A 23393-nucleotide genomic window follows, 5' to 3' on the forward strand; every position below is an offset into this window, starting at 1 on the left:
GGGATGGTGGGAATTGTAGTCCAAAAAACAGCTGGAGACCCAAGTTTGGGAAACTCTGGTCTGAGTGAAAGCTGTTGCCTTAAAGTGGGAATGTTGCGTTGCTTTCGAACCCCTCCATCAACAATATTAACAACTGTTAGAACTGCAGCCTTTAATCGAATACGTGGGAAACTCTTGCTTTGATTAGTGTTAAATTATTTTAAGTTACAGGTAGGTCGCCGTGCTGGTCTGCCGTAGTTGAAACAAAATTTAAAAAATCCTTCCAGTAGCGGCTTAGAGACCAACTAAGTTTGTTATTGGTATGAGATTTCATGTGCACGCACACTTCTTCAGATACCATACTTAAATTCTTTTAAATATGTGTACTTATAAAAGTTGCAGAGGGCAAGAAGTCCCAGTTTACGCTTTCCTCCTCCTCTCTCACATAGGAAATGCATCTTCTAAGATGGCACCAACCCAGCATAGACATGTCCTACCTAATTTCCTTCAAGATCGGTGTATTGCGCATCTACAATTGTATTCGTTTTCAAGTGATGAATTTATTCAACCATTTAGGTGATTAAAGGACTCAAAATTATTTTATCAGACGACAGCTGTAGCAACCATGCTAACATGCCTGGATTTTTAATCTTTATTTCTCTAATGACACTGGTGCCTCCTGGAGTACTTGGTTCTGCAAGCCATAACGCATTTTGGAACTAGCTGCTCTGTATCTCAACTTCTGGCTGAGTTGCTCTGGAGAGAAGGAAAGCAAATATAGCCCTGATATTTTGTTTTCTGTTTACTGATGCTTGTGTTTTTATAGCACGCCGCATGTGTGTGTTTCTATTTTCTTCGGCATGCCTCCCTCAAACAGGCACATGACATAACCAGAGGTTTCGCTTTTTTATCATGACTGGATTAAACAGGGAGAGGGGGGAACATGAGCTTCTCCCAGAAGATCAAGTTCGCAAGTGTGAGTGGGAACAGACCCAGCTGCAACAGCGATAAAACAGGATCCAGACTCCCATTGTTCCAGCTCAGATCTGAATGGTTTTTGCAGCATAAAAATGTTCCCCTGTGTGACGAGAAACAGCCAACTATCTCCTGAGCCTGATGGTCCGGACGGAGAAGAAATCAGCAACTACAGCTGCAGACTCCATTCTCCTCCAGAAAAAGACTGCCACGTTCCGAGCAATTCCAAAGGAGACCGCACCTCGGACACGTCTAGTTCTTCTTACCGTTCAGCACCAGGTTCAGAGGAAGTGGAGAGTTTCAAGGACTGTGTCGAATTCTTTGAAGAAGCCGGAGATTGTCTTGAGGAGTGCACTTACTGCGACTCAGAACATGAGCAAGGAAGCCTAGCAGCAACGCCGGTCCTTCCTGCAGCTCAGGCAAGCCCTGCTGATAGGATTTCCAAGGTTACAGCCAGCCAACTCCATGGGACTTTGAATAGTTCCAGCGACGTCTTACGAGATGGCCTGTGCGGCACAAAAAGGAATACTTACGCTGCTACATCTGGAGGATCCCGAGCTCGTTTTCCTTTACGCAGGAGCGAGACATTTGGGGAGTTGTTGCCAGTCCAAGAGGCGAGAGTACTGAGCATGCAGGCGGACCCCAAGGGTACTATAAAAGATCAAACCTGCAGAGACCAACTCTGTTCCAGTGGGAAGGAGAAGCAACAGGTTCAGATGTCAATCAAAGCTAAGAATAGCTCAGACCCAGTGTGCAGTGGTAGAATGGGGCTAGTCACACAGAGGCTGCAGCCAGGAGACAGCGGATCGAAGTATTTGGATCATCCTGCACAATTCAGTTCCGACAAATCCAAGGAAATGTTACCCAGTGCACGCAAGCCGAAGAAAAGCAGCCTTGGCAGCCGAGTGCATGATCCTGTAAGTAGCAAACCAGCATGCCCCAAATATTTTGTTGAAAATCCCTGTGTTTTGAGTGACTCTGATGAGGCTGATAACGAAGTAGAGAAGCTTACTGCTCTGTCCTTCCAGAGTCTCTCATGCCCACAAGGCAGCTACCTAGATATGTATAGTTCCAGTAACAGGACATCCTCCAGCCTGTCCAATTCCTTGCCAGAAGATAGTAATGGAATGAACAGGTGGCCATTATGCAGTGATCAGAGGAAAACAGTGGTGGTCGGCCACGCGAAAGGAAGCAGGCTATTCCCAACAGCCAGCAAAGCGCCAGATACAGGACTGCTCAGTGGTGTCTTGGGGAAGGAGCACGCTGAGTGCATTGATGTCGCCCTAGAGAATGCTGATGGCAAAAAGAGCCTCTCTAAAAAGAGAATGGTGCCCAAGCGTCAGATCCAGTTAAGGCGGAAGGAGAAGAAGGAGACAGGTTTTTGCGCCGCTGGGGACTGCGCTGCCCTCCAGCCATTCACACAACCACGAAAAGAGTCGTGTGTGAAAGCGAGAAACATCAGCGATGAGTTTAGGCTGAATTATAAGCAATTTCTGAAAGCCGCCTCCTTGAACAATGCTTACAGCAAAACGAGGATGGCTTCTAGCCTGGTGAAAAACGTTTTGGCTAAAAAAATGCAGTATGAACACAGGATTAAAATGGAACAAGCATCTGTCCGGGGGAGTTCAACCTCTTCTGTCCCTTCGTCCATCAGCACTGACCTCCCAGGGGACAGTTTAGAAGGCAAGTCAAGTTCTCTGTCTAAGTCGGACTGCAGTTTTTCAACGGAAGAGGTGCAGAGCCATTCCACCAGTGAGAGGTCAGAGCCCATCACAGTGAATAAAGACGGCGTGGACGCCTTGAGGCCAACGAAAGGAGTTGTGCTCAACGAGCAACTACGGGAGAATGTCTGCAAACTGAAAGATACATTTAACGAGCTGAACGAGAGACTGAAGTATCAAGAAGTCGCTCAGCTGAAAAGACTCCCCATTTTGGCAGACGGGGCTGTGAATGTAATAGAATCAAGCAACACCAGGAAGCAGGCCGCTGGGGTAAGGAAAGAATACAGGAGAGCCCGAGCTGTGTTTGAGTCCATGGAGGCTGATACGGAAAGCTTGGCTGCAGTTCCGAAATTTGCAAAGCCACAAAAGCCATGGCCAAATCTGAAGCAGCGAGCCATTCGTCAGAGCAGGCACACACAGTCAAAGGAAGAAAAATTCCCCCTGAAACCGAAAGGTCTTGTGGTACCCAAAGATACTCCCAGTAACATCTTCACATCCAAAACCAAAGAAATGAAACTCATCCCTCAGATCAAGAATGAGCATAATGTTCCAAATGCCTCTAGACACAAATCTTTGGACAGAGTTTCCAATGAGCGGAGGCTGCCTACATTTCAGAGTATGAAACTGTCATCTGTGGCTTTTCCAGCTTCTGTCAAATCACACAGTGGTGAAAAATCAAATCCCCCAAGAACACCTCACACAGGGGAGACAATTCAAACGGAAAGCAAAGAGAAGGCCAGAATACATCAGCCCAGAGGTGTAAGAAAATTAGTGAAGGACACATATAATCTTGGCTTTAAATCTTCAGACAGCTCCAGTGTAGATCAGGCATCCTATTCTGAAAGCAAAAGTGAGAACAGCTTAATTGTGCTACCAAAGGAGTCCCCAGCTGTTTCACCTCTGTTCATACGCTGCACATCAATATGTCGGAAAGATGATATGCAAACAGCAAACAATGCACAGGAGAATAAGCAAGACCAAATGGGGGACATTGATGTGTCAACGCTTTCTCTACATGATCAGAGCACAAGGAGCAAGGAGTACACTGATAATTCTAATCCCACAGTACAGACACACGAAAATGTACCTGTGTGTCATCCAGAAAGCAAATGTGAACCTGCAGTGCACATTACTACAATTCAGTCCAAGAAACTTGTTGAAAATAAAGAATTTCCGACGCAAGTTGAAAACAAACAAGTGCCTTATGAGCGGAGTGAATTAAATGTCAGGCCTTCGTCTACAACTGCCAAGAAAGAATCTCAGCTTAATATTAAAGTCAACAGTTCTCTCTCCAAACAGTCACACAAAACTGAAACAGACTATTTTCCAGCTTCTAGTTGCTCCAGACTGGATGAAAGGACCATGAAAGATTCAGTGCCACAGTCTAAACATAGTTTGTTGAGAGAAACCCAAGATGCTGCTTCATCAGAGTCTCTTAGGATCCCATCTTCTACCTATGTACGGGAAATCACAAGGAGAGATAATGGCTGTGGAACCACAAGCTATATGAATGACCCTTGCAAAACCCAAGAAGCCGAGTTGCCCTATCAGAAACATTTATCCAGCGAGTTCTTCTCAGTGGCTTCCAATAACCTTCTGAAAGACGAAAATATGTTTCCAGAATCTGGATCATCTCATGGAAGCTGTAGGTACCCACAAGCCATCAGGCCTCCAATGACAAGCACCCAAAATATTCACACACAGACTCAAGAAAATAGTAATTTTTCAGATGGTAGATATGACTCTACAGTACAGGAAGACACCAGACCCTTGCATAAGCACAACAGAATACAGTCTGATTGTGTGATTTCAAACAGTCCACTAGCACCAACAGAGTACACTGAAGGAATCAAGGTGATCTCAAACTCCTCTTTTACTCCATCAACCTCTTATGGAAAGCTCCATGACCCAGGGTGTGACAACTTCAACAAACATCAGGCAACAAATGAACAGTATTTTTCAACTACCCAGGCTGACAACACAAATTACTTAACGATTCCTGTGAAAACCCATCAATCTGAAGCAACTGTTAAACACCCAGTGCCTTTGAACACGGACAACAACTCTTTCACCTCCAATGTCTCCTTCCAGCCGAGTGGAGAAGCATCGGGAAATAAAATAAGCCACGAACTTTTCCCACCAAAACAAATGGAGAGGAAGGCACCCTCCGACAACGTGCTTTACAGTCACCCAAGCCATGGGCAACTCCCCCTAAGACTTGAAGAGTCTCCTAGCTTCACAAGAAGAAATGAAGGAATTTCTCCATCTGGTAAGAGTGCCCCAAGTCCAACAAGGCACTTTCATCCTGCTCCTCCTGCAGCTGCAGCTCCTCCTCCTCCTCCTTCTCTACAGGGACACAGAAAAATGTTGGTTGATCCAGAGAGTGGAAAATGCTACTATGTGGAACCGCCAAGGCAGCCTCAGTTAAAGATGCTTTATGACCCAGAAACAGGGCAGTACATTGAGGTCCTGATACCCCCAGTCCCACTATCGTCACACAGCGGGCTTTACCAGTCTCCTTTCTCACCAGTGGTCATGAATCCAGGAAGTTATGGACCACCTTACATGTCGTACTCTGGGTTTCCTGGGTTCCCCCCTCCCCCTCCAGCAATGCCCCCTGCCAACCTGGATCTTCAAGACCAACAACCCGCTCAAGAAAACGCAAACCTCAACGAAAATTACAGCCATTTTTCGAAGAGCGACGTTCCTCCAGCTACCCAAACCGCCGATGGCAACTACATGGAGAGTTTGTACTATATTCCCACTGGAATGAATTCAAGTCCTAATCCCAACCAAACTTTATTTTCCCCGCCTTCAAGTTCTGGTCCTTCTGGAACTGAAAAGGGGCCCTTCCTTAGGATGTGAATGTGTAGCGCGACAAGGGCAACCGGGAAAACTGTTTTTGTATTTCAGATAATTCTGTTCTTCTTCTTCTTTTTTTAAAAAAGGTCAAACCCAACCTCCTTTCCTGGAATCTGTGAAAAAGGAATGAAAGTTTATTCTGCTGTTTGGGCTCTGAAGGACCCAAAAGAGATAATGGGGCTCCAAAAGTTTACAGTGCTCCTCACTGGCGTAGTAAATTTGATTTTAATGTAAACATCCCTGGCAGTAAAGGGCCATATTCTGGTGCTAATTGAAGCCAATGGGAGTTAGGTGTTGACTTCAACGGGACCAGGATTCAGCCTATGAGGTTGTCCTCCTCTGCAACTATCAAGTTTGTTCCTTAAGGCATGCTATAAGGTATATGATTGAAATGCTAAGTCTATTTCCTGAGGAGTCCGGTTAGCTAAAGCTCTTGACTCTTCTGTAGAAATTAAATGTTCATCCAAACTTTTTGAGATTTGATACTTTTGTATATTTATGCACGAATCATGAATTCAGGCTTCCTTAAATTCTCATGGTACTTCACTTTTGCCATCAGAGCCCAATCCACACTAGCATGTTTCTATCAGCGTAAATGTTTTGAAGATGAGGGGGTGGAGATATGTGTAGGCAGCTGGGAACGGCAGACACGGCTTCTCCTCAGAGCTTCACATTTTGCTAGAGCTGTGCGCTGAAGAGCCTGGCTGCATCCTTGGCTTGGTAAGTGTCAAAACAAAACATATTTGCTAGCCGTCAAGTGGGCCAGATGGAAAAGGAAGACAGCATTTTTTAATATTTGTATCGAAGAGGGCATTTCAGCAGGTGCCGATTGTCATGCAAGCTACACCTTCTGAAATCCCCTCTTCTGCACAACTATTAAAAATGGCCTCTTTGGGGCCACATCCATTTAAAGCACCTCTTTAGCTTCTCCCAAAGAATCCTGGGTTTGTTATGGGTGCAGGCAAATGTCTCTTTGCGAGGGGTCTCCTAGCAACTCCAGGTACCCTTAAACAACAGTTTCTGTAGTTCTTTGGTGGAAGCAAAGTGCTTTAAATGCATGTGGAGATGTGACATTGGTATCTGACCACCCTTGTCAGGCTCAGTACTCAGAAGGCAAGCTAGGCCCTTCCATGCAATATACGAGAGTGTTTAACGGAACAGAAGAAGGGAGCAGGAGCACACAGAGTGTTTCCCAGTCAACCATGGTTGACAGACTAAAATACCGTATTTTTCGCTCTATAAGACGCACCAGACCACAAGACGCACCTAGTTTTTGGAGGAGGAAAACAAAAAAAATATTCTGAATCTCAGAAGCGCAGTGAAAGCAGCAATCCCTCTTGCTGTTCTGGCTTCTGGGATAGCTGTGCAGCCTGCATTCACTCCATAAGACGCACACACATTTCCCCTTACTTTTTAGGAGGGAAAAAGTAAGTCTTATAGAGCAAAAAACACGGTATATATTTTGTGCACAAGGACAAACCTGCGTACACCCTCTCAAAGGGTCTGGTGAGTGCCTGGATGGGAGATGTATGGAGAATTTATATGTGCATCTTGAGTTACTCCATGGAAGAAAGGTGAAATAAAAGTGTAATCTATTCTTTAAAAGCAAAAAAGTTCAGCACATTTAATTCCTAAACCTAATTTCTCTTTTTTTTAAAAAAATATTTTTATTAGTTTTTACACATATTGATAACAATACAAAACAAACACAAACATCAAAAACAAACAACAAAAATCGACTTCCCCATGCCTTCCCTTCGCCACATCCTTGTTTTACCATTTTTCGAGCAACTCATCAATCAATCTTCAATTAAACCCCTTTTAAATTTCCTTAAAGTTTAAAATTTACAGCTGTAGTTCTTTATTTCCTACCCCTTAACATCTTATCAGTCCACGATTTTACAGTAATTTTTTAGATATATGTTAAATTTCCTCCAGTCCTCTTCCACTGTCTCTTTCCTCTGGTCACGGATTCTGCCGGTCATCTCTGCCAGTCCCATATATTCCATCACCTTCGATTGCCATTCTTCCAGAGTAGGTAATTCTTTCATCTTCCAATACTTTGCCAACAGGATTCTTGCTGCCGTGGTTGCATACATGAAGAATGTCTTATCCTTCTTTGATACCAATTGGCCGACCATGCCCAAGAGAAAAGCCTCCGGTTTCTTTACAAATGTCCACTTAAGGACTTTCTTAATTTCATTATAGATCATTTCCCAGTAGGCCTTAATCTTTGGGCAGGTCCACCAAAGATGGTAGAAGGTACCTTCAGCCTCATTACATTTCCAACATTTATTATTGGGCAGATGGTAAATCTTTGCAAGTTTGACTGGGGTCATGTACCACCTATAGATCATTTTCATTATATTCTCTTTCAGGGCATTACATGCCGTAAATTTAACGCCGGTGGTCCATAACTGTTCCCAGTCATCAAACATAATGTCATGACCAATGTCCTGTGCCCATTTAATCATAGCTGATTTCACTGTTTCATCCTGTGTATTCCATTTCAGCAGCAAATTATACATTTTAGATAAGTTTTTAGTATTGGATTCTAGCAATTCTGTTTCTAACTTTGACCTCTCCTTCTGAAAACCAAGTTTCCTGTCCTGCTTAAACATCCTAAACCTAATTTCTCACACAGTGGTTTAGTGAGTAAGTCAGTGAATAAGTGTGCAAGCCAGAGCAAAAATCACTGCTGCTTTGCTCCTTCTCTGGTCCTGTTGCTACGGCACTACCTAGAGGCAAGCTATGGTTTAGCTTAGCATTATGGGCAAACTTGAGCTTGTTATTTGTCTCTTCCAGAAAAACCATGAATGGTAAGCCAAGGAAAAAACCTTGGTTACAGTTTGTGGTTTTCTAGGAACGAGGCAAACCGTGAGCTCTGGTTTGTGCGTAACCCTAAGCCAAACCGTGGCTTAGCTTCAGGGAGCACAGCAGCAAGGCGACTGAGGGAGGTGAGAAGCACTCCTGATTTTCACTTTATTCACACTGAACTGGACCCTCGTCAAGAAGACTCCGCTGAGGAGCAAACTGTTGGTGCCTGTCTGGTATTAGTCTGCTAATTTGCACAACGGAAAAGTATTTCACAAGTTAACAACAATTGTTCCAGAGACTTCAGAAAAGAGTTTGGGATTATTAATGCTTTCATTGTCAAGTTACATCCGGGAAAGTGATGGCTTTGAAATGGAGTTAGACAAAGGCTAGCAGTGGCTACTAGTGGCTACCATCTGGTTGGCCACTGTGAGAACGGGTAGTTGGATGGGATGGACCATTGGCCGGGGTTGTCTTACGTTTTTGTAAAGGGTCCCTAGGGTGAGCTGCATGATTGTGAAGCTGCAAGCCTACAGGCTACTGTTTTGGTTCTCTCTGCAGACTACTGTAGCACAAGAAACAAAGGGGAGGAGAGGGCTGAGAGGGGCTCTCAGTAGCAACAATTTCTGGAGCTCTCGGGACAGAGCTACAGCCACAGATAAAGGGTAGAAGTAAAATCAAGCCTGGTGCTGCTGTCCGTTCTTGCTGTTTCTGCTGCCCAGATCAGGGAACCTAGCTGCAAAGGTTAGGGTAAGGTCCAATTAGGATCAGGATTTTCCTTGCTTTCCTCACTATGTGGTAGATCCAGTGGGCCTGTTTGTAAAACTACCGTATTTTTCACTCCATAAGACACACTTTTTTCCTCCTAAAAAGTAAGGGGAAATGTCTGTGAGTCTTATGGAGCAAATGTGTGGTCCCTGGAGCCAAATTACCCAGGGGTAAAAAGCAGATTGTGCTTTTTTTTTTTTTTTTAGAAAGAGGGAAGGAGGTGTTGAAACAAAGCCGCTGAGCAGCTGATCGGCAAGCGATCGGAGGGAGATAAGGGACTCTAGCGATAAAGGAGGCTGCCTGGGAGAGGGGAGGTAAAAGCACATGGATCCTCAGGATTTTTGCATTGGGTCACCCCAAATTCACCATCAGATCGCATAGCATGTCCACGAGTACAGCCGGCACCGAAAAACCCACGCATCCACTGTTTCGTGGGGCCGCAATGGTGCAAAAACGTGGTTACAAAGCACGGATCCACATGGCTGCTCAGGATTTTTGCATTGGGTCACCCCAAATTCACCATCAGATCACGTAGCATGTCTGTGGCCACAGAATGAACCACAAAAATCAAACATCCACTGTTCAGAATATTTTTTTTCTTGTTTTCCACCTCTAAAAACTAGGTGTTTATGGTCAGGTGCGTCTTATGGAGCGAAAAATACTGTAACCTCCCTCCCCTCTTTGCTGCTTAGGGGTTTCCAAGTCCCAACGGTGACAGCATCCTTGTGCTTTTAAGAGACTTTCACAAGGTCTGGCTTCTCTGATTCTAACACAGCAGTTTTCCCTGCTCTGCGCCTCTTTTATGCAGAGCTCCCTCACCTATGCAGTTGTCACCTTTTGTTCCATTCCTGCTCCTATTGCTTTTACCTGCATTATGAAATTCAGTTCTTTGTGTCTGAAGGGTAGGGGTGGGGCAGACCTTTGATGCAGTTTCAAGGCAAATCGACCCAGATCACGCTTTCCAAAACAATATGCAAACGGAAACACAGCCGTCCTTCGAAATTCGCAGCAGTGCAGTTCAGTTCTCCAGCTAAGTAATGTGTAAAGGTAAAGGTAAAGGAGACCCCTGACCATTAGGTCCAGTCGTGACCGACTCTGGGGTTGCGGCGCTCATCTCACTTTACTGGCTAAGGAAGCCGGTGTACAGCTTCCAGGTCATGTGGCCAGCATGACTAAGCCGTTTCTGGCACACCAGAGCAGCGCACGGAAACGCCATTTACCTTCCCACTGCAGCGGTACCTATTTATCTACTTGCACTTTGATGTGCTTTCGAACTGCTAGGTGGGCAGGAGCAGGGACCGAGCAATGGGAGCTCACCCCGTTGTGGGGATTCGAACCGCCGACCTTCTGATCGGCAAGTCCTAGGCTCTGTGGTTTAACCCACAGCGCCACCCGCATCCCCAAGTAATGTGTACAGCAGTGCATATACTGAGGTAACATGTGCGTAAATATGTACAGATTTGCCAAAATAAAAAAAAATGCATTAGATTCAGGAAAATATAAATATGGGGGGGAGACACGCTTTGCAAAAATGCGTGTTAGCACTAATATGCTGATGAATTTTCACAGATCCATAGAACTGTAGGGCTGGAAGGGACCGGGACCATCATCACGAGGACTTCTTAGATAACAAATTATTATTATTATTATTATTATTATTATTATTATTATTATTATTATTATTAACTTCCCTAAGCAGGGCTGCCTTCAGATGTCTTTTAAAGCTAGGATAGCTGCTTATTTCCTTCACATCTGAAACCAATGTGGGAATTTGGGGGACTGAGCTTAAGAATGGGGAAATGAGAAACTGTCCAAACCAAAACTTGCAGCTACCCAAAGTTATGGGGCGTTTGAGCAGAGCCAGGCAGAAAGTGGCAACCCGGCTTGTTCATCTGCATGCTTCCTCCCTCACGCGAAGACGCCCTGCCGATGGCTCAGCTTCTTTCTCGCACGGCTTTATGACTCTCAAAACTGCAGGGTGGGCAGGAATGTAACAGCTGAAGCTCTTCCCAGCATCAACGGTGAGGGGAAAACGGCAGCTGTTATGTTTCTGCCAGTCATGAAGACACGAGAGACCTGCCAAAACAAAAAAAGGCGAAGCCCTAACCCTTGTTGAACTTGGTTGCTTTCTTGCATCGCCTGCTCTTTGTTCCTCTTATGTCAGTGTTCCCCAACCTTGGGCCTCCAGCTGTTTTTGGACTACAACTCCCATCATCCCTCGCTAGCAAGACCAGTGGTCAAGGATGATGGGAATTGTAGTCCAAAAACAGCTGGAGGCCCAAGGTTGGGGAACACTGCTCTATGTGACTCCATTATCGCTCATTCCTCCTTTAAGTCCATGCATAGGAACCAAGTCCTAGGGGCTGAGGTACCTTCTTCCCCCCCCAATAAAACATCTGAGGGGGGTCCCCAAAGGTGATGGTGTTGTAAACAAAAATTGCCCTTTTCCCTTATCCAAGAGCCCATATAGAGTCCTTACGTAGGTTCCCTATTGGTAGGAGAAAATAACAGAGGCCAACCAGAGAATATTGAGAAGCAAAGCAGCTAGTAAGCTTGATCTTTATTGATGTGTTGCAACAGGGTGCTCCCCTCACCCGCAGGAAAGGAGGAGGAACCCAGAACGACGGCGCACAAGGCCTTATAAAGACTTTTGAAATTGCCACCCTGTAACCTAAGACCACCCCCCAGATACATCACACCTACATCACAGAAAAGGTGGTCTAAAACAGAAATTTGAATGTTGTTTTTCCTGTTTGCCAGGTTATCTGATTGCCTTTCCTGATAGTCTGTCACCCATTATCTGATTGACTTTCCTGACAGTCTGTCACCCATTAAAATGCTGATTACTCAATTCCTGAGACAATGGGAAGGCTCCCTGACTTCCCCCTCCCCCTTTGAAGGGAAAACATTTGGTCAGTTTGGGAATCAAAATGGTTTCAGGTCGGTCTTCCTGTGCTGATCTATGTACGTGCTTGGCTGGTACGCTTATGGACATTACCATATACCTAAGACCTCAAAATTCCTATCACAATGGGCATTGCCATTCAAATGACGTATGTGCACTGTGTAATGTGATCAATTATGCAAAGCGGGGTTTACCGGGGGCGGGGGGAGAGACCCCATATTTTATTCAAGTTGGCACCATTGGGTCCTTATTTTTTCCTCCTATTGCCTACTCAGTCCTGTTTGTTCCTTCAGCATCTCTGGCCTCCAGTACAGGAAAGGATAACCTGTGCCCCAGCCCTCCATATATTGTTGGACTACAACTCCCATCATTCCTTTCCCTTGGCCATATTGACGAGAATTGGAGTCCATCTGCTTCTGGTGTCATGGCAAGGAAAATGCTGCCAGTTGTGTGGTCTCCCAAATGCAACGGCGGGGAAAGCTGCGCCTGACAGAACTTCCCCTTCTTTAAACTATTTTGCTTTTTTCCACAACACCCCTGTGAGGCGGGCTCTTATTTCTCACACTATTATAGGTGTTGTGAGGCCGGGTGAGAGAGCTGCCTTTGGCCACGTATTTACTGTATTGGCCCCAATATAAGCCGCACCCAAATATAAGCCTCACCTTTGAAATTAAAGGCGGAAAAAGAAAAAAAAAGACAATACCGGAATATAAACCACTCCCTTAAAATTCCACAGGCACTCACACCCCTTCCGTTTTACCACATGTCTGTTTCAGCAGCGATATCGTAAAAGCCAATTTTTGTAAGGTCGAAAATTTAAGCTGCACTTTAACTATTCATGGTCAGAATTTGGGGGGGGGGGGGAACGTGAGGCTTATATTCTGGCCAATACAGTATTTAAGACATTTTTAACACCACCCTTCAGTTTTAACAAAAGTCCTAGCGTGCTTTGCTCAGTTATAAAAACAGTAGCAAGATGTTTGTGGGTGTGTGCTTAAATATATAATATGTAGCAGAACAGAAAAATCTGATCAGTGGTTTGGAAAACAAGCCAGCAAAACCATCATAACCGATCAGATTTAAAGCCAGTTTCAGATGGCATGCTGGGGGAATTCGACCCAAAATTCAAATTCAGTTCAAAATTCCAGTGCACCTCTTACTTGGAACAGAAGGGCTGGGCAGGGGGCAGTGTGTTTTTGTGTTTAAGTAATCCTAGTTGGACTTAATGAACAAGCATGCCTTAAAAATTGGATGGGGTGTGTTAAGTCTATATTTCTTTACTGGCTTCTCTAGAGCATGGACCGGGTTCCCACTGCTGCACAGCCTGCATGTGAAGTTTTGTCTGAGGAGATTTATTCAGGGAGTAAGACTTCTTAGGTACATGCATGACAATTTAAAATACATGAATCCAGGTCATACTATTGTCAGGTGAAGCCTAATTCTCTGAGCAGTCTGGCCAATGTTCAGTTTGGGGGCTTTACTCCCAGGTAAATGCAGGAAAGGTAGAGGAAATTCAGCTCTGCAGCGAGGGAAAGCCTTCGTCACAAAGCAAATCCTATGAATGGCTGCTCAGAAAAGCACACTTATTTTAATGGGACCTACTCACAGGTAAGAGACGCGGGTGGCACTGTGGGTTAAACCACAGAGCTTAGGACTTGCCGATCAGAAGGTCGGCGGTTAGAATCTCCGGGACGGGGTGAGCTCCCGTTGCTCGGTCCCTGCTCCTGCCAACCTAGCAGTTTGAAAGCAAACCAATGCAAGTAGATAAATAGGTACAGCTCTGGCGGGAAGGTAAACGGCGTTTCCGTGCACTGCTCTGGTTCACCAGAAGTGGCTTAGTCATGCTGGCCACATGACCCGGAAGCTGTACGCCGGCTCCCTTGGCCAATAAAGTGAGATGAACACCACAACTCCAGAGTTGGTCACGACTGGATCTAATGGTCAGGGGTCCCTTTACCTTTTTACTCTCAGGTAACTATGCACAGGAGGGCATCTTTAATAGTTCAGTGTGGATTTGGAAGTGTGGACATTGAGTTGGTTTTTTAAAAAGAATTGTAAAATGGAAAGACTTCACAAACTAAAACGGGGGGAAACATTTTGTTTCGGAACTACAGGTATATGTTGCTTCCGTGTGTGAGAAGCTATGGAGTTTCTTCAAACTTCATCATCCATCAAAGGAGCAAAAAGAACAGCTACCACCCATATTAGGTTCTGAGAATGATGAAACCTCCTCAGAAATCCTGTTGATTTTGATTTTAGGCAAGTTGACATTAGGAGGCGGCAATAGTCACAGAGAGGTGAATTAGAGCTGCAGAGAAGGTGAATTAAAGCGAGGAGAGTAAAAGGAGGAGGAGACAGAAAGGCAATACCAGCAGGTACAAAGGAAGCAGAAGGTGAGAAAAAGAAAGGATAGAAATGTTTGAGAAGGTAAAGAGAATGTGGAAGAAGGCATGAGGAAAAGGGCAATAGGCTGGCGATAGAAAGGATAGCAAAAGAAAATGAGATGAGAGCAAGTACTGTAACAACGGAAAAAAGGACTGAGAATTTTGCAACGAAGCAAAGAGAAGGCAGGAGGCCAGAAATCAAAACGAGGATGCAATTATTAAACAGGTTTAAAAGTTTGACCAACAAAAGAAATGAAATATGAGTTCACTTGTACTGGGGGGGAAATAGCACACTAATATTTTAGTGTGTGACAGGTGGTGAGGTGCTAGCACTATTATGCAGAAATTAAATGGGACCCAAATTAATGAGTCGAGGTCAAAGGTGGTTTTTTTTAAATCCTCTTTCCTTAGCCCCTCCGCTCCATTCATTCTCTTCCCCAGCAGTCATCTCAAAATTCAACAGCACTAGATTAACACCAGAGGTAGCATTAGAAGCTGAATGTCACTTAATAACAATTAGTAAAGGTAAAGGGACCCCTGACCATTAGGTCCAGTCGTGACCGACTCTGGGGTTGAGTGCTCACGTCGCTCTATAGGCCGAGGGAGCCGGCGTCCAGCTTCCAGGTCATGTGGTCAGCATGACGAAGCCGCTTCTGGCGAACCAGAGCAGCGCACAGAAACGCTGTTTACCTTCCCGCCAGAGCAGTATCTATTTATCTACTTGCACTTTGACGTGCTTTTGAACTGCTAGGTTGGCAGGAGCAGGGACCGAGCAACGGGAGCTCACCCCGTCACAGGGATTTGAACCGCCGACCTTCTGATCGGCAAGTCCTAGGCTCTGTGGTTTAACCCACAGCGCCACCCGCGTCCCTAATAACAATTACTTGTTCTTAATAACAAGTAAAAAATAGATAATAATTAAAAACAGCCCTCTGAGATGCAAGAGTGCAACTACTGCATAGATCAGGTTTGCTAGGCCTTGCAGAATTAAGTGAATGGAAATACTAAGTGTTTTGCAACCCCAAAAGGAGCCAGAGAAGGGAGGGAAACGCCCCCCCCCCAAATAACCAGGCTTGATCTTAAGCAAAGTTAGGTGGCTTGGAGCCAAAGTAGGTACCATTCACACCATTAGCAACTGGTGTGAATGGCTCTTCAACAGGAAATATGGTAGTAGGTGTCAGAGAAGGACACCCCCCCATAGGAAGGAGGCAGCCTTAACCCTTTGTCCCCTATTATAGTCCTGATCCATTTGCTTATTGGCAATGGAATAAAAGCTCTCCTGTACCCTAATGGATGGGTAGTGAGGGTGGCTCAGAGGTGCCGCTGAGAGCTATCTTCTGTATCTCGCTGCCCATACACAATCTGCTTGTGGCTGTTGATTCAGGATTCATGGATACTAAACCTGCATGGGGAATGGGCAGCAAGCTCCCTATTAAATTGTGGGTGAACATATCAGACGACGCAGCGATTCTTCAAACTGCTCTTGTTTATTCACAGGCCAGAACAGAACTGAACTGAAGGGTTCAGCCAGCCTGCTTATATAGAGCTCCACTACAATGCAACTGTAACCACTTTCTGTAACTATCCAATCACTGAACCTCACTTTCAATCCCTTATTTGCATATGTGGACCTGAGTGAAAACTATCTACAGTATCCCCCTGCTGGCCCAGGGTGAGAACTTCAGTACATAACACTCCCCCCTCCTGCCCCTCTGCCAGAGGCGAACTTTGGTAATATGGCGCCCAGAGCACATGCAACATTTGGTCACCCCCTAAATATTTATTATTTTCACAATAATTCCTTTTGGTACAGTTGCTTTTCATGGATATTCTCGGTAGGTACCATATAAATATAGGTATTATTATTATTATTATTCACCCCCTTGGCTCATCATCCTGTGCAGGACAATCGTCCGCGCCCCCCAAAATCTAGTGCTGTCCTAGCCATCTACACAAATTCCTTGGAAAGTCTGTAAAGGACCCCAAGTGCATACAATTTTATGCATGGAATGCTCAGGAGGAAACTTGCCTTCCTGTATTGGCAGTTGTGTGTGCAAAACCCCTTTGTTTGTACGCTTGCATGCTGCAGGGAGCAACCTTCCGCAGAGAGTAGGTCAGAGATGTATCTATGGATACTGGAAGGACTGAGAGGGGCTAATGTTATTCTCCAGGAGGCTGCATATCAGTTGGCAGAAGAGCAAGCCAGGCTAGGTTTCGTTTCCTTGTTTTTATTTTTCCAGACCAGCTGTTAGCCCCGAGGTAGGAGGCACAGTCCGTTCAACTCGCTTTAGAACAAGCAGCAGAATCTCTGGGAACTTCGTGTTCTGCGTAGTTATGCACACCCCTTTAAGCTTCGGCATGGAACCTGTTAAGTCAATGGGGTGCTTTAGGGCTCTGGAGGCATTCACAAAATCCTTTGCATTGTGCTGTCAGCATGCACCCGAAAACAGCAGGAGGGTATGTGGTGGAGGTGGCAGTGGCGGTGACGGCTTTGCACTGCAGGCTGTGTGTTGGATGGTTGTTTAATGATGATAAATACTTGCAACCTGCTCTTCAGTCCCCAGGAATTCCAGAGCAGCTTATGATTAGGTAAAGGTAAAGGGACCCCTGACCACTAGGTCCAGTTGTGGCCGACTCTGGGGTTGCGGCGCTCATCTCGCTTCACTGGCCGAGGGAGCCGGCGTACAGCTTCCGGGTCATGTAGCCAGCATGACTAAGCCGCTTCTGGCGAATCAGAGCAGCGCATGGAAACGCCGTTTACCTTCCTGCCAGAGCGGTACCTATTTATCTACTTGCACTGGTGTGCTTTCAAACTGCTAGGTTGGCAGGAGCAGGGACCGAGCAATGGGAGCTCACCCCGTCGCGGATCCGAACCGCGACCTTCTGATTGGCAAGTCCTAGGCTCTGTGGTTTAACCCACAACGCCACCTGTGTCCCTAGATTGAGGCATACTAATCCTGTTCTTCTGCTAAAAGTAAGCAGAGCCGTATAAAGTATGATCAGAAAACTAGGTAGAATAACCAGTAAAAATGCTGATAACAATCCTTTATCCAAGATAGCTGGATGAATTTTTCTCAATTCCTTCATGGACTAAGACAGTAATAGAAAATATATGCAGGAACAAACCAAGAGCTAAGATTAAATTAGGCAGAGGGAGCCCATAAATTGGGAGTGGGAGGTGTCACGAGAGCAATTCCAGGGATAATCCAACAAATAGGTCTGGCTGCTGTTATGGTCCGAAAAAAGAGAGCAGTGCAACACATTTACCAGGTTCCAACACCTAACTTCACTGTCTCTCTTGCTGTGTCCTGGAAGCTGAGCTTTGCCAAGATGCTAATATATGTAGATTGCTATTGAGTATAAGAGGCAGTAAGGAAACCTAGCCCTGATCTTCTAGTTTAACCTTTCTATAATAATTCTTACATACCCGCCAACATTTCTCCAATAAAAATAGCAACGTCCTATTCCATCATCATCATCATCGTTTTACTATATATACCCTCCCATTTCACTAGGTTGCTTCAGCCACTCTGGGCTGCTTCCAACATATATAAAAACATTAAAAAAGAAACATTTAAAAACTTCCCTATACAGGGCTGTCTTCAGATGGCTTGGGGGTCAGGTAACTCCATACACCACCAACATTTCTCCGATGAAAATAGGGACATCCTAAGGCAAAGCAGGACATCCTGGGATCAAATCAGAAACCAAGACAGCTTCTGTAAATCCAGGACTGTCCCTGGAAAATAGGGACACTTGGAGGGTCTGTTATTAGCTGTGTATTCTCAGTACAGTTGAGATATTGAAACTGAAATACTTTATTGTCACTTGTACAGCTTATATACAGTGAGATTACACCGGCACCCCCCCACTCAGCTCTCTTAGTCTTAATTCCCCTTGTTTACTGACGCACACCCACCAAACCCAAAAGTCAGTTGCCCTGTTGTTATCTTTTCATTCAGCAGCCTAACAGCCCACAGATAGAAGCTGTTCTTTACCCTGTTGGTGCGACTAATCCTGCTTCTATATCTTCTGAGGGCAGGAGATCAAGAAAGTGCCGGCCAGGGTGTGAATCATCCCTGATGAATTTTCCTCACTCTCCTGAGGCAACGTTCTTCCGCTATTTCATCCAGCGGATTCACGGGATAGCCCATAATATCTTGTGCTGTATTCACCACCCTCTGTAGGCACTTCCTATCAGTTGATGTCAAACCAGCGTACCACACCGTGATGCAGTATGAAAGGACACTTTCTATTGTGGACCGGTAGAAGGAGATCATCAAATGTTGGTTGACACCGTTCTTTTGCAATAATCTGAGGAGATGGAGTCTGTGTTGGGCTTTCTTAACCCAACCAGAGTTGTATTGTTTTTCCAAGTAAGGTCTTCACTGAGATAAACTCCTAGTAATTTAAAGGAAGAGACTCTCTCTACATAGCCCTCCCCGATGTACTAGTTCTCCTCTCTTCCTCTGAAAGTCCAACATCATCTCCTTTGTCTTGCTGATATTAAGGTGCAAGTTGTTCCCTAGGCACCATGTAGATATTTTTTGGACCTCCCCTCTATACATTGATTTGTCTCCACATGTTATTAAACCCATTATATTGGTGTCATCTGTAAACTTAATAATATGTTTTGAATGTAATTTTTACTTTACTATGGGCTTCCTGAAGCCCCCACCCACTAGTTTTGCTAAACACTGAATGGAACATGCTCAGTTTCTCAAATGTTACAGGCTGCATCTCTTTCTTTTCAATGCCTTTTAGCATCACTGTTTACATTTGTTCTGTATCGCTCTCTGTGTGTACACAAATGCATATGCATGTATAAGTCTGACAACTAAGAACATACTTCATGCATCTGATGGACTCTAGTCCACAAAAGCTAATACATTGCTGTAAGAAATCTATTAAGCTGCAGTCCTAACCCTACTTACTTGCGAGTAAGCCCCACCTAATTCAATGGGACCTACTTTTCTAAGCAGATATGGTTAGGATTGTGCCGTTAGTCTTTCATGTGCCACAAGAGTCTTATTTGTACTTTCTCAAGTGTTAATTGAACCTATTTATTCATATTTTGTTTGCGGTGCAGAAACGATTTTTAAAAAAATTGTTACAGATATTTTTGGTAGGTTTTGAATGGGGTCATGTACTTTGGGGAAGTGGAGCTGGGATACTGAATGTGAAGAACAAGAAAGTGAATAAAGCATATAATTTTGTAGTACTGTATTTAAATGATAGGCCCTCATAGCTTTTTAAGATAGCATCTACTGTAATGGAATTCGTTCTTCCTCTTAAGTGTGTTACTGCATGGTTGAACAGTAGCAGATTGTTTTACAATGCTGGGATATAATTAACAAGCTCAGTGTTTGTTCAGATGATTGCCATATCTGTGATATGCAAAAAAATATATTGTAGTGACATGCAATGTTTATAAGATTTCTTACGTTTCTACATCTTTTATTTGTCCTGGATAAAGGTCATAAGACCCAAAGTAAAGCAGATATTTTATATAAAAACAGAAAAAGTCTATTTTTAAGCTTGAATGGAGACTGTAGTCTGACAATAAAGACTTTATATTGTTTTAGGCTACCAACTCAGCTGTTTTCTATGGACAAAGCAAATCATGCTTGGAGCCTATGTGAATTTAGGGTTGTGCCAAGCATCCACCACTTTCAATTATTAGGTCAAAATAAATAATTGTAGTTTTCCGTTTTCCATCTATAAGACGCCCCCATGTATAAGACGCCTCCTATTTTTGGGGACTCCGATTTAAGAAAATGGGGGGAGCTGGCCAAGAGTTGTTGAGTGTTGAGCTTTTTTTTTGGAGTGGATTGCCCACAATTTTTGAGCTTTTTTTGGGTGGGGGAGGGGATTGTCGAAAATCACTCACCTGCAGCTGTCAATCGACCGCGCTATTGCCACAGAGCCAGCCAATCGCAAACAGCCTTTCACACAGCCACCAATCACCTGCATTATTGCTGCTGAAAATCTTGCGGCTGCAACCAGTCACCCAATCCCCCTCTGCACTACCCATGTATAAGACGAGGGCAAATTGTAAAGCTAATTTTAAAAGAAAAAAACCTAGTCTTATACGCGGAAAAGTACGGTAATTTCTACCCAAATACACCAGCAGTACAATCCTATACGTGTCTACTCAGAAGTCTAATGGAGTTCAATTGAACTTTCTCCCAAGTACCGTATTTTCACCCTATAGGACGCACTTTTTCCCCTCCAAAAATGAAGGGGAAATGTGTGTGCGTCCTATGGGGCGAATGCAGGCTTTCGCTGAAGCCTGGAGAGCGAGAGGGGTTGTGAGTTCCCACGGACTCGCAAGGCTTGCAGGCAGCAGCCTGCAGCGCGAAGCACGGGGCGCCCTCCGGCGGACGCCCCGTGCTTCGCGCAGGTGTCCACAAGCCTTGCGCGCCCGGGGGGAGTTGCCGCCGGGCTCGCAAGGCTTGGGGTGGGAAATATTTTTTTTTTATTCATTTCCCCCCCAAAAAAAGGAGGTGCTATGGGCCAGTGTGCCCTATAGGGCGAAAAATACGGTAAGTAAATATCTAGGCATTGTAGCCACAGTAACCTGAAAGACAAAAATGGAGGGTTGAGAAGGGTCAGTTGCAGGGGAGTGATAAATGTCCCTATTTTCACCTGAGGATGTTGAAGGGTGTGCTGTCAATTAATGTGACCTGGTTGCTCTTTCACAGATATGAACGAGGGAAAGGGAAAGCCATGTGTAGAACCCAGACCTTGTTTGTTCGTTATACACGGTGGAGCTGAGAAGAGCACCTCTTTAAGACCTAACCACTAATAAACCTAAAAATGACAGCAGCAGCAAACTTTGCGCTTGTGCCAGAATTAACAAAACTGCACATATCTGGCACAAGTCTTGTGATGGGTTGGGTTTACAACCTGCATTCCTATGCTGATGTCCATCCTAAGCTCAGATGCTCCTGGCCTTGATAGATCAGATTCATGGAATAAGCAGCAGGAGGGAGGATCAAACCACCCATTTACTATAAATACGTCTTTCAGTTCTGTGCTCGGGATTTTGTACAACTAAAAGCAGCCTCGCACCACACCCTGCCCAAAATGCAGTGAAATCGAGCAGGGCAGAGGAGAGGTTTAACCTTTTTGCACCAGGCTGGTCTCCAGCTGAAAATCATGCTAGCCAGTTATTTGCTCCGAAAGATGCTAATACAGTGGTACCTCGGGTTAAGTACTTAATTCGTTCCGGAGGTCCGTACTTAACCTGAAACTGTTCTTAACCTGAAGCATCACTTTAGCTAATGGGGCCACCTGCTGCTGCTGCTGCGCCACCAGAGTACAATTTCTGTTCTCATCCTGAAGCAAAGTTCTTAACCTGAAGCACTATTTCTAGGTTAGCGGATTCTGTAACCTGAAGCGTATGTAACCTGAAACGTATGTAACCCGAGGTACCACTGTAACAGCAAACTGTGTGTGTGTGTGTAGCCAGGATTTTTGCTGGGGGGCGTGCAGACATTTGGGGGGGGGCAGAATCTCAGTTAGCTATGCATTTTATTGATTTTTATTTATTGGGGCTACCCCCCGGCTACGCCTGTGTGTGTGTGTGTTAATTTTCAGCAGGAAAAGTTGTGTGTTTGGATTAGGACCGCTCTGACTGATTTGGAAAAGGGGTTTTTAAAATGCATTTAAAGTAACATGTAGTTTGAGTATCTGGTTCATACACACCCTCTACAGACCTGAGTCCCCTTACTGCATGTGAAACATAATATTTGTACTACTAAACTTGGCTGTGCATTTATTTACTCTCTCTCTCACTCTCACTCTCTCTCCTGTCATGCATGATTCATTCCCAGACTGAAATGAAGAAGGAAGATAGATCTCAGGGTGTGGGAGAGACTGGGTATAAATAAATTCAATTAGCCTTGTTCAAATGTTATGTAGGGTTAAGGCATATGAGTAAAGGAACTTTGGAGCCGAAGGTTCACTGTAGCTGCTATTGTGTTGGCTGCCGTCCCTCTGGAAAGAAGTACTGTATTTTTCACTCTATAAGACGCACCAGACCACAAGACGCACCTAGTTTTTGGAGGAGGAAAACAAGAAAAAAAATATTCGGAATCTCAGAAGCCAGAACAGCAAGAGGGATCACTGCGCAGTGAAAGCGGCAATACCTCTTGCTGTTCTGGCTCCTGGGATAGTTGGGAAGCCTGCATTCGCTCCATAAGATGCACACACATTTCCCCTTACTTTTTAGGAGGTAAAAAGTGAGTCTTGTAGAGCAAAAAATACGGTATTCAATGAGCTTTCAGTCTGGCAAATTTGTTGGAATAAATGCAAGTTTCTTTAAATACTTAAAGAATAAACTCATGAGAAGGGAACCAGACTGAAGTTTTTCAGCAGTGATATTTAAAACTATGTTATCATCCAGCCTTGTAGATGAACCCACAAAAACTACCGTACTACCCTGGGAGCGGGGGAGTGGCTGGCAGAGGAGGGTTAGAGAATTCTGTCCCTCCTGCAGTAAACCACTGCCTTTCTATAGCACACAAAGGAAGAATCGAGCTCTGCCGCACCTTCACCAGTAGAGTTGGACAAACCTGCCAAAACGTTCAGTTTTTCCGACTGTAAGTTCAGTTTTCTACACCAGTTGGCAATTTATTTATTTTGTTAAAGGCCAGTGGTAGTTGTGTTTACTATGGCAGGCTGTGACTTGTTGTGAGAAACATGCTTCCCTCTGCCATAGTTTGTCACTCCTACAAATTGTACTGGCTGTTGGCTTCACTTACCCAGTCCCTGCACATGCACATTCTCTGTACCTTGCCTTCACTGTACCACAGGTTGTCCGGGTTTGAGCCAGTGGCCCCGTCAAATCTCTTGACTGCTAATGAACCCCAGCTGTGCCATCTCTTACAAGTAGTGACAAACCATTCCTCAGCATAGGATGGTTCCTCCGTCAATCGTATTGATCCCTCCCCTTGTAGCCCTTTGTAGAATGGAATGGTC

At 44.8% G+C, this 23393-nt stretch overlaps 1 protein-coding gene across 1 annotated transcript; it reads left to right on the forward strand.

Moving 5' to 3' along the window:
- Nucleotides 1-734: 734 nt before the first annotated feature.
- Nucleotides 735-5612, forward strand: PROB1 (proline rich basic protein 1). Its single transcript, XM_081905951.1, has one exon. The coding sequence runs from the start codon at nucleotides 1050-1052 to the stop codon at nucleotides 5538-5540; it is 4491 nt and encodes a 1496-aa protein (XP_081762077.1). The 5' UTR covers nucleotides 735-1049; the 3' UTR covers nucleotides 5541-5612.
- Nucleotides 5613-23393: the final 17781 nt, after the last annotated feature.

Source organism: Podarcis melisellensis, assembly GCF_964234715.1.
Source record: "Podarcis melisellensis genome assembly, chromosome: 3".
Lineage (NCBI taxonomy): Eukaryota > Metazoa > Chordata > Lepidosauria > Squamata > Lacertidae > Podarcis > Podarcis melisellensis.